Genomic DNA, 12263 nt, shown 5'->3' with positions numbered 1-12263 from the left:
TTCAATATGCAAATTGATACTTGATCCAGTTGTTAGAAAACTTAAATATGTTTGGAATAAATTGGGTGTATGAATCTACTTTTTCAACTGTTAGTTTTATTAAATCTAAATATAAGTCAAGTATTTCTGATGAAAATTTCACATTAAAGTGAGATGTGCTTTGTATAATATATACTAGGCTTAGAAGATTTAATACAAAAAATAAAATATCTTGATTTTTTATATTAGTTACATGTGGAAATGTTAATTCTTGGATATGTTAATTGAATAAAACATGAAAATTAATTTTACTTATGTTTACTTTAGTATGGTTACTGGAAATTTTTTAATTGCATATATGGTTTACATTATATTTTTGTTGGATAACATTGGTCTAAACCAGGTGTCAACATACTACAGCCAGTTTTATTTTTTGAATAATCTTTGGCTATTTTATTCATTTTGTAAATAAAGTGTATTGGGGCACAGCTGTACTAATTCATTAGTGTATTTTCTATGGCTGCTTTTGCAGTACAGCAGCAGAGTTGAGTAGTAACAGACACCATCATGCTGCTAAGCCTAAAACTTAAGCCTATTTTAAAAAAGCATGCTAACTTCTGGTCTACACTCTGAAGGCAGAGGCCTGTTTACTGAGGCGCAATGAAGAAATAAAGGAGTGGTGGCACCAGCTGCCTTTTCCTCTAGTTTCCTACCTTTTCTCTCAAGGCAGGTTATTTCTTGTTAAGGGTACCCTTTCTCAAGGAACTCTCCTTTGTCATGGACATGGCTGACAATGGTGCGGTGGTAGCAGCTTGTTGGATCCCAGCTTAACTGCTTGTTAGTCAGTTCCAACAGGAAAGTGATGGCAACACTAAGATATAATTCAAGAAGGGTCTGGTTGCAGAGAAACTCATTACAAAGCTGTGAGTGAGGTATAGGAAAACCCCAAGGGATTGTGCTAGCCCAGTGCTAGCACAGAGCTGTTATCATCCCTGGGCCTTGAGGGATGAGGCCTGAGAGAGGTTAGGGACTCAGATACTGCTGTGTAGAGTAGGCCACCCTGAGAAGCGCAGTGAGCCTCATTTAAGGAACAAAGCCAGCCCAAGGTTGCCTCATAGAGTAGCTGGGGATGAACATACTGCTTTCTTTCCTGGTAATGCCAAGACTCCCTTTGGATTGGACTCCACTGGAACCCTGTTGATGTATATCAGTTGTAGGATTTGATTTTTATTCTTACAAGTTCTAGGTGAGAGACAAAGGACTTTATTACTCAGACAGTAATAAAGCAAGCAGCATGTACATCAGCACATTTGTGTTGGACCCAGGTGGGTGCTGCTCATGCTGTATGTATGTTTAAGTTTCCGCTGAGGAACACTGAGCCTGGAGAATCCATCACTTTAGTAGTGAGCTGTAAATGAGCCTGTACTTGCCTCGGGGAAATATTAACCTCATCCATCAGGGTTATTCAGTATAAACACAGTCCTGAGAAATGGCACAGGTAAAGAGCTTAGGTCAAGGCCTTAACTTTCTTGGTATACTCAGCAAGACATGTAGCAGCAGGAGAGACCCAGGAAGGACTCTCTTAACTGTGTAGTTCATGTAGATCAACATCACAGGGAGAGCAGGGAGGAGACCAGTAGGTGGATCTGGAGGAGCAGATGAGAGATACTTGGTATTCTAGGTCCCTAGCATTAATTCTTAGTTGGATTAGAGTCAGACCAGCAGTTCTGGCCTGTGGTCAGGATACAATATTCTTACTGTCCTTTCTTCTACACAGTCATTAGAAGAAAGGACCTACTTCCCACGGACCTTTTCCTTTGGGGTTGCAATATTAGAAATTGGTTCTTGTTGAATTATTTACTCCTAAGGTTGACACTAGAAGCAAAAGCCACCTTCCCTTTGGTTGAATTACTCTATCTTTTTTAGTTTATCAAATTTTAGCACTACCTAGAAAGGACATCCTTTCTTGTATGGGTTGGCAGCTCTTAACCAGTACAAGGTGTTTGGTGTTATCATAGGGCTCAGCAATGCACAAAAACCATGCTCAGCATTTGTTCTCTTTTCTGTCTCTTCACAAGTCTCTTCACATTTTATTCACATAAATAGAACTTTAAGGAATCTATTACAGCATGTTAACTATTTGTTATATATTGCACAATACATAATAATTATGTATTATTTTAATTTTAACACACCTTATCATACTGTTTTATATTAACTGTGTTATGGAGCACGGTTTCCTTATGTAATTTCTGTCTGGGATCTGCCTGTCACGGAGTGTCTATGGAGTCAAGCTCACCCACTCTGATGCATATTGGCAGGAAGGAGGCAGATAGGCAGTTCCAGGAGTACACTGAGCTTACTTAAGAGTGCTCTTGACATTTATGGGGGAAATATTTTTTTAATAAGCAACTTTTTATATTGATAGCTGTGTTGATTGCTGTGGGCACATGACTCTGCTCTCAGTAACATACATATATTGCTGCCCTCACCCAGGGGAAATAAACCATTAAGGCATAATATTCAGAGCATTGATTGCCCCTGTCAAGGCTGTTCTTTTACATATTTCAAATTATAGTAGGCATCCAGCAGCTCTAACTTGCAGTAAACCTGTATTTGGGTGGCAGAAATTATCTTACTTGTCAGGCAATACTTGTAGCAGTGTTTGTACAGCAGCTAGAATTCAAGGGATGAAAAAGTTTTGTGGGCTGAAGAAAAGAATACATTCCTTTCATGAATTCTACTTATCAGCTGACATGCCTTAGACATACTGCCATCCTAATCTGTTAGGTAACATTTTCATATAGGGTGCTTTGGTATAATGAACACGAACAAGAAAATACATACTTTATTTGTGTTTATGTAGTAATAGCCTCATTTTATTGTTGGTTTGGTTTTTTGTTTGTTTTGTTTTTAAATTATATAGTAATGTAAATACAGTCTTTAATATGCATTTATGGCTTTTAACTTGGATAATCTGCTTTAAGATTTTTTTCTCAACATTATCAATAGAGTTTTCTTTAGACTGTTAATAAAGGAGCACAGTAAGTCATTTTAATTCCAAGGTTTTCATTTTTTTTTAAGAAGTATGTTTGAGGTTTATTTATGTTAGATGATGACATTTACTGGCAAAGGCATAGTATTATAGCTCAGCTTTATCAGAAATTGTGAAAAACATCCCTTGAAAAGAAGGTGAATGACAGCCAGTACTTGGGACCTGTCAGTGTAAAATCAAAATTCCTCAAATCAGGTAATTCTTACCTAATGGGACCAAAAGAAATGCAAGAGCAAAAGAGATGCAGGAATTGGGAGGAAAAGAAGAGCAAGGTGCTGGCCAGCCATGGGCTGCCCATGATCTTGCCTTTCATCATTTTGGATCACAAGGTTAAATTTTTAGAGAATACTTTCCCATTTGATTTATTATAAGCTTGTATTCCAATAAGAAATATTTTTTTTACAGAATGTTTATTAACCAGTTTGTTATAGCTCATCTGTTCAGATAGTGAAGACTTACTGCTTTTGGTTTTAATTGTCTCGGAAGAGACATGCTTAGAAGTATATTACTTACATTTGATGGAAAGGTTTGTGAATGTGAAATATTTACTTGTCTTTCTTAAGACTTTGCAGCCATTTGGTAACGAATGTAACATTTATTGAGTTCTTACTATGTGCTGGTCATTGATACTTTACAAGTGTTAAAAATGTCATTTGGATTCTCATAACAGTCTCATGAAGTGGGTGATACTCTTTTCATCATTTTTTGATGAGAAAGGGGAGGCCAAGAGAGGTTAAGTAATCTACTAAAAGTTGCTCAGCGAATAACTGTTAGAGCTTGTATTCAGACCTGGGAAGTAGGTTCATAGGAGTAGATTCTCTCAAAGGGAACCATACCCAAATCAAAATGGAAGCATCTAGTATCTCTAGCCATTTTCATAGTCAAATATTAACTTAGTAGTCATTTTCTTTAGATTTTTTTCTGTTTTCATTGGTTATATATTTAACTTTTTGCTTTTACATGTAAATTTTATGCTTTTAGCAATGTTTTTATTTTCAATAAACTGTGTATCTATATATTTCAGGAATTGCATATCATTTTTAAAAATTTTACTGTTTTCACTTTTTAAACAATACAAGGAATAACTTCCATAAAGGAAATACATAAATCTTGATAAGCTTTTATATATGTGTACACCCATATGGTCACCACCCAGATGAAGATACATAACATTTTCAGCACTTTATGTTCCTGCCCCATGAGTATTTTCATCAACCCCTATCCCCTCATCCTCAAGTAACTGCTTTTCTGACTTCTGTCTCCTTTGGATAGTTTTACCTATTTTTGAACTTCATATAAATGCAGTTGTACACTCTAGAGTCTTGTGCCTAACATCTTTCACACAACACCATGTCTGTTAAATTCATATAGGTAGTTGAGTTTATCAATATCTGTTCTTTTCCATTGCTGTATGGTGTTCCATCATATGAGTATACCACAATTTATCCATTTCTGCTATTCGTGGCTATTTGGGTGTTTTCAGTTTTTGGCTACTACATATAAAGCTGTTGTGAATATTACTGTGTACATCTTTTTGTAGACATAAACACTCATTTCTATTAGGTATATACCTGGGAGTACAATTGCTGTGTCATAGAATATATGTTGACCTTTGGTAGGTACTGCCAAAAGCTATATATTCTTCTATATTTGTTTTTGATAACCTATGACCTACCAAGAACATTGTCATTTCTGTCAATGGTCTTTAAGGAATATTTGGTAAGGGTATCTTACTAGACAGGGGAAAAGATATTTATACTGATCCATAGAAAAGTGCTATGTAGAAAATGTTTTTCATGTATTCGTTTATTAATACCAGGTTTCTACTTTTTTCTATACAGTACATACTACTTTATAGGTAGACTTATAAGAGACTATGGGAGAAAATAATGAAGTGTAAAGTACAACCCTGCCTGAAGAACCTTAGGGTTTAGTTAGATAGACAAGAGAATGAAAGATAAGTTGTGCGCAATGTGCAGGTGACATATGATTTGTGTAGACTGTGTACACTGGGATGATGAAGACCAGTCACTGGACTGGGATGATTGGAAAAGGCTTCATGAAAGAGGGAAGGCTTCAGATGAGCCTTGGTTAGTGGGTAGAATTCAGCTGAAAGGAATGGTTCATCATGAGTAATGTTATAGGAAAGTAAGGAAAGATTTTTGGGTGTCTAAATAGGCCTGACTGGCATGAAAAATTTGGATTGGGGCTGATGGGAAAATAGCTGGAAAAGTAGATTGTAACCAAACTTTGGAGACTAAATCACAAGGTAACATTTTGTATGATGGCCCAATGTGTAGATTATATCCACTTTTATTGTTGCTCTCAAAGCTCTGATTTTTTTTTTTAATGTTCAAAGTATCAGCATTGTTACAAAGTATTCTATCTTTCCTATTCCAGTCCCCCACCAGAGCATGAACTGGACAAAGAGTAAGGTGAAAGAGTTTTATTGGATTTTGAAAATAATGCCCTTAAGAGAGGTCTTATATTTGAAGAAGTGATTTTACAAATTTAATAGATTGTAAAGATGTAGTAAAAGTAATTTTTGACTGGAGAACTTAATTAACTACTTTAAAAAAGGAATTTGATGTGATTTTATTTTAGGAGTGAGAATGGTAAAGCCCTTCTGTAAAGTATTTGATGAATTGAGCTACTTTTGAGTATCCTTTTTTTCCCTAATATCTTAAAAGTTTTTGAAAAATCGTATTTCAAGAACCTTTTTTCCTTCTTCCACATTAGTATCTTCAGATAAGAAACAGATATCTAATGAATCTTCTGCTGGAAGTGAAAGAGACATACCACAAACTTGGTCATTGCAAGATCATTATAGAATGTATTCACCCATAATATACCAAGCCCTCTGTGAGCATGTGCAGACTCAAATGTCCCTGATGAATAACTTGACTTCAAAGAACAGCCCTAATAGAATTCCTACTGTACCTTGCCACACCATGTCTGGTTCTGGTTAGTATGATTGATATTTTTTAAAGTATGAATATAAGCTTTAATTAAGTTTCCTGGTTATTGTATAAGCTGTATGAGATGTGACAATTTTTTCTCCCTTTTACCTTTTAGAATCTCAGGCAGTTACACATTCTACTTATGGCTTATCTGCCTCAACCCCAGTCCAGTTACTTGAGCAGCCATCCTGCCCTCCAGTGGTTCATTCTGTAGGTACAGTTTATATACTATAAAAGTAGTTATTTGCTTTTAGTAATTATCATCTTAAGAGAGAAAATTGAATGTACTAATTATATCTTAATACCCTAGGATATAAAGACTGATTATTTTTTCATGTTATTTTTTATTGAAAGGTTTTACATATTTATTAAGGACAATGGTGAAGGGGAAAAAGAGGGAGAACTCAGTAGAAAAAGAATCTTACATACCCAGCATCTAAGCACAGTTACTGTTAACACATTGATAAAGGGCTTGCCAGTCATTGAATTCACTGTGTAGGTTTTGTTTTTTGGTTTTATTTGTTAAGTTTGCTTTCTTTTAAAAATATATTTCGTACAGTTTTTTTTTGTTTGTTTTTTTTTTTGGTGCCGAAACCCGTCGTACAGTTTTATATAATACTTTCTTTCACTTTACATTTTATTATGAACATGTTTCTCTATTAATATATACATTTGGTAAATTTCTAATAAGTTGTTAATATTCTATTTAGTGGATATACCATAGTCTGTGTAACTGCTCCACTGTAGTTAGACATTTAAGTAAGAATTTTTTACCACTACAACATTTCTATAAATATATAAATGCATATATTTATATAAAAGCTTTTTTGTATGGTTGATCTTTTTTTCTTACAATGCAGTTTCCCAAAGTAGAGGTTTGTTTCAGTCCCAAAGTAGACTAATTTTTGGTGCCTCTACACAGATGTGTGATGCTTATAAACTGTCTATTTTAGTCATGGCTTTCTAATGTTCCCATATTGCATAGTGAACTAATTAAGCTTTAAAAAATTAGAATATTGTGCTGAGGGGAAGTGCAGCTCGCTCACTAGCCATCTGTAACTCCATTCTGCAGAAGTCATTTTCTAATATTTCTGGTTAGAATTTATTATGGTTAATGCCTTCAAGTCAGCTTTCACATTTGTGAAGGCTTAACTTATTTTTTCTTTCTTTAGGAAGTTCAGACTGATGTTGACAACCAGTTTGCATCACAGGCTGAAACAGTTCCTGTGAATGTTCTAAGGAATTCCTTCAGGGCTGGTCTTGGAGTCACATGTAGCCTGCCCAAAACTGACAAACCAGCTCTTCCAACATTTCAGCACCTGGGTCTTGCTAATGGGATTCTGCCACAGGAGGGAGTTACTAAGGAACCAGACCTCCTAAAGTGTTTCCAAACATATATAAATCTGTTGCATTCTCCTCTGGATGGTCAGACACATGAAAACCCCACTCTACTACAGCCAGCTTTCTTGGCCACCAAGGAAGAAAAATGTGCCAAATCAAAAACTGGATTGGTCACAAGTGAAGGAAAGGATTTAAACATACACGTGGAAGATTCAAGAATAAAAGATTTGCAGAAGGCAAAAAATGTGAATCAGAGTGCTGAAAAAGTTAGAACTATGAAATATTTGTTGGGAGAGCTCAAGGCCCTAGTAGCAGAGCAAGGTAGATGAGTATAATTTTCTTAAGCATGATACTAATGCTAAATAGCAGTGTCATATTATTCAGTCATTTAGATTTAGAATATTCAACATTAAATTTGTGATATTTTCCATAGAAATATGTCTTGAGCTCCCAAGGAAATGAGTTCTGCCTGTTTTATTCTTATGTAGGTTTTTAGCCTTCCTGTTTCCTATGGACTTGAAATAGGCTAGGGAATATCAAACAGTCTTTTGCTTGCAAGTGTGTATTCATTCTGCTTGATCCAAAGGGACCTTGAAAAGATTCGACTAAAGAGAATGTGTAGAGATCAATTTTGGGGGGTAGAGGACCCCTATTGATGATAAACTCCCTAGAATAGATGATAATTTTTCTTTCTTTAAAAAGATGCAGGTATTTTTTTTCCTGTCATTTCTTTAATAACCAACTGTAACAGTGTCTAATAAACCTCCCTTTGAGAAGTAACCCAAACCTTTTTATGCCCTTTTCAGTTTACTTTTGTTTTGTTCTTTAAAATTAAATCAAGAAAAATGTCTTAGGTGGGGTTAAGAGATATTTGAGCCAGATTGTATTCATTAGTTTTTTTTATGTGTATATTCTTAATAATGGCTTTCACTTGGACTGAGCTACAGATTTGTCATCTTAACACAGTAATTGGTTGTGGAAGCACTCATTGAATACCTAATATTTGCAGACTGACCAAACTTAAAATATGTCTATGTGAATACAGCACTCTTGATCCAAAGGTTTAGTATATTATAATCTCTTGTGTTTTCAGACCTTCAGCTTACTACTTTTAACAAAGTGCTTTCTCATGGTAGCAATAATAATAGCAGTAACAATTTTAGCTATCATTTATTGAACACTTATCACATACCTGGCACTGTTAAGTGTTTTGTATGTATTATCTCATTTAATCCTCTCAGCAACCCTATGAGGTACTGTTATCTCCATTTAATCATGAAGAAATCTAGGCTTCAAGAGTTATTTGACTAAGGTTCTGTTGCTAGAAAATGGCAGAGCCCGGGTCTCTGCCTCCAATACTTATGAACGATGGGTAGAGGGCAGCTCAGTAATTGGGAGCAGTTGTATGTACTTTTCATCAGGGGGTTCAAATACCCATGGGATTGAATGAATTTTTGTAATTTAGAGTATACTTTTTACCTCTTTTCGCTATCAGTTAATACTATAATTATTAAATGTTTTCAGTCCACAGAAAATTTGAATGGAAATGAGGGGACAAAAATGAAAGGACAACACATCTAAAATCTATCTTCTACCTGTCTATTTGCCTCCAAAACCAACCACTCCCCAAAATTAATAGCAAAAATTGTGCTGCTTTTGATGCTATATCAAATGAGGTGTGACTGGTTATATGAAATCTATAAAGTTAAATAATAAAACTTTAGTATATACTTCTTAATATTTTACCAAATTGAATCACTTAAAGTGAATTATTTGCTTATGCCAAGCTGAAGGGTTGTTATAAGTGGTAATAATATAATCAATTATAGGAAACCTTTAGCAGTTATCGGAGTCCAATAGCCCTTTGTTAATATGAACTAGGAAACGTGAACTCTCTTCCTTCTAGACTCTTTAACTGAAAAAAACCACTAATATAATAATCCTATGATTTAAGGTCAGTCCTCAGTTTTCTGAATTTAATTTCTTTAGAATTTTTCTGAATTAACAAATGCAGGCAGCAGGAAAGAGGAAAAAAAGAATTTGTATATTTATAAATAATTAAATTGTTTATACACTTATCTCATAACTGAACATTTTTCTTTTTTAATAATAAACATGAATAATCTCACCCAAAAACAATTTACAGTATCACTTTTACTCATTTCTTCTGCTTTTTGTAGAGGATTCAGAAATTCAGAGGTTGATTACAGAATTGGAGGCATGTATATCTCTGCTTCCAACAGGTGGAAACACAAATATTCAAGTTGAGATAGCACTGGCCATGCAACCACTAAGAAGTGAAAATGCTCAGTTACGCAGGTAAGAATTGGTCTTTGAATATTTTTGTCTCTACGCAAAGATGTCCCGTGGCCAGAACAAAGATGCCAGATGAGATATATAGGATTCACTCTCTTACTGTGTTTCTGCTTTTTTCCTCCATTCTCCAAACATTGCCAGCCTTCACTTAACCCTTCCATTACATCTGCCCACTAGTACATATTTTCTCCCACCTCTTACACCTCTGTTGCTTGGTTGGTAGTGTCTAGAGAGGAAAATGAAGTACCTTGGGATATTTAGCAGGCTAGTCTAGGCTGTGCTGCAATAACAAACTCTTAAAATCTCTGTAGCATGGCACAGCAAAAGTTTATTTCTCCCTCATGCCAAGACCAACATGGGTCATCTGAGGCTCTCATCCTGTGCCTGAAGATTTAGGTTCCCTCCATCTTATGAGGTCATTGTTTCATATTTTTTTCAGGGAAAAGAGAACATGGATATGGCACACCAACTCTTATATTCCCTGGCCCAGAAGTGACAGTCTCACTTCTGCTTACATTTTTTAAGCTAAGTCGAGGCATATGGCCCTGCCTTATGTAAAGAGCTGGGCCAAAAACTTTCCCAGATACCCTGGAAAGAAAGAAAGAAGAACCTAATGTGGGTGAACACTTCACCATACTCAGACACAGGAAAAAACTCACTTAAATTATTAGGCATTTTTTTCTTTTGCTCATCTTAAATTGGAATTATAGTCTTAATTTGTTTAGGAAAGATATAAACAGGAGGTCTAATCTTGAAATGTAGAAATCACTTACATGTTATCTGTAATATCTTAACTTTGAATGTTTCGCTGATGACCACCAAGGCCATCACTCCAGTGGCGTATATTTATCAGTATTCCTGCAGAGCAGTGGAGCCCATTTTCAGAGCTTCTGCAGCACTGCATTGTGAATGTGCCCTGAGAGGGTATTATAGTTGCACACGCTCCAGAAGTTGTACCAGATAAGAACTACAAAGACCTGCACAAACATTTTCAAGAAACTGAAAAGCAATAAAATAGGATTCCTGGTTGGGGAGTAGCTTAAATTTGTGGATCTGGAGCCAAGGCACAACACCTACCAAGATTTACTTGGTTAGGCTTATTTCTGTAATGATCAGTAGTCTCTAGATACTGTGATGTAAGATGGGGCTAATAATACTGTCTTCAGTCCTGACCTAAGGGATCCCTATAATAGCATTAGCTTTTCAAAATCAAAACCAATAGTAATGATAAAACCAGTATTGCTACTGGCATTTACTAATATGCCAGGCTATTGTCCTTTATATGTGTCATCTCTTTAAATTCTCATAAGAGCACTATGAAGTAGGTGTTACATTATCCTCATTTACAGATAAGGAAACCAAGGCACAGCGAGGTTCTATAACTTGCCCAGGGTCATATACCCATGAAGTGTGTGACAAGACGAGACTAAACCCGGACAGTTTGATTTCTACACACAATGCTCTTAATTTCTACACTTCTGCATTGCCTCTGCTAGGAAATAGAAACTAACCTATTTGTACCTTAATATTTAGGTGTATTTTGTGAAACGAAGAATATATTTAAGCTGTGTGAAATAAGCAAGCCTATTTGTAAAGGCCTGACTATCAAAAAAAATTGGTTTCTTAAATAAGCATACCAGAACTTAGTCTCAAAATATCTATTTTAACATTGTGACCATGGGAAATATCAGTGGCTCTTACTTATTTTCATTCCTTAAAACATTTCAGAATTGCTTTTGAAGGTAATTTATAAGGCACTCAAGAAAATGAGACTTTATTGGTCATTGATTATTTTTAATTTTTTAAAAGGTATTAGTTTGATCTCTAACCTAATTCTTCAGACATGGCACCAGAGCTCTTTGGATCTATGTCCATGGATGACAAAGATTACATAGTATGCTATTGTAATCTGTTAGTTGACCTTCTAAAAATAAAATTATTGAAACATGAAGAATTTGTCAGGTATGTCTTTTTAACAGAATGAGGTTTCCAGCAAACTATTAGGAAATTTTGCCTCTTTATTTGGAGGGAAAACATCCATAATATACATTACAAGTGAAAGTTGGAATGCATAGGTTCATTTGAAATTGTTTTTCAGCATATTTGATTGAAAATTTTTTTTTCCTGTTCGGATGTTTAGAGATTGCATGTTTCTTTTTAGCCAGAAAAGTGATCTTTCGAACTTTCTTGGAGTTTATTGCCATCTTGTGGCTTAAAGAAAAATCACTAGGTGCAATGTTTCTATGGCATTTGGTATTTTTGGCATTTTGGACTGGACAGTTTTTTTTGAGACTCCTCCTGCATTATTCAAAACTTAGCCTTCCTGGTCACTATCCATGAAATGTCTATAGTACCCCATCCACTGTGACCACTAAAAGCCCTGGAACATTCCCAAATTTCCTGGATGAGGGTTAGGAGGTACTACTTCCAAGTTAGGAACCATCAAGCTATAGAGGTCCTTAATATTTATAGGACAATTTAGAATTCATGACCACTTCCTGATTTTAGACTCAAACAGGAGGTCATTTCTGAACTCATGCAGAACAAAAAAATGAAATGGGAGTAAGTGGGAGGAGCCGGGGTGGCATTCAGTCTTTTGGCTTGATAGTTTG

At 35.4% G+C, this 12263-nt stretch overlaps 1 protein-coding gene across 3 annotated transcripts in view; it reads left to right on the top strand.

Moving 5' to 3' along the window:
* The window catches only part of CCDC14 (coiled-coil domain containing 14), a 44621-nt gene that overhangs the window by 8413 nt on the left and 23945 nt on the right, over nt 1–12263 (top strand). For 2 of the 3 annotated variants that reach the window (XM_057503386.1, XM_036905539.2), the window contains 4 exons: nt 5774–5998; nt 6110–6204; nt 7167–7656; nt 9516–9654. In XM_057503386.1, the coding sequence (XP_057359369.1) occupies nt 5866–5998; nt 6110–6204; nt 7167–7656; nt 9516–9654 (857 nt within the window). In that variant the 5' untranslated portion in view covers nt 5774–5865. The remainder of the gene's footprint in view (nt 1–5773; nt 5999–6109; nt 6205–7166; nt 7657–9515; nt 9655–12263) is intronic. The other variant, XM_057503384.1, reaches the window with a different exon arrangement.

Source organism: Manis pentadactyla, chromosome 1, assembly GCF_030020395.1.
Source record: "Manis pentadactyla isolate mManPen7 chromosome 1, mManPen7.hap1, whole genome shotgun sequence".
Taxonomy (NCBI): Eukaryota; Metazoa; Chordata; class Mammalia; order Pholidota; family Manidae; genus Manis; species Manis pentadactyla.
The sequence above is the reverse complement of the archived record's forward strand: the minus strand, read 5'-3'. Positions and strand labels throughout refer to the sequence as shown.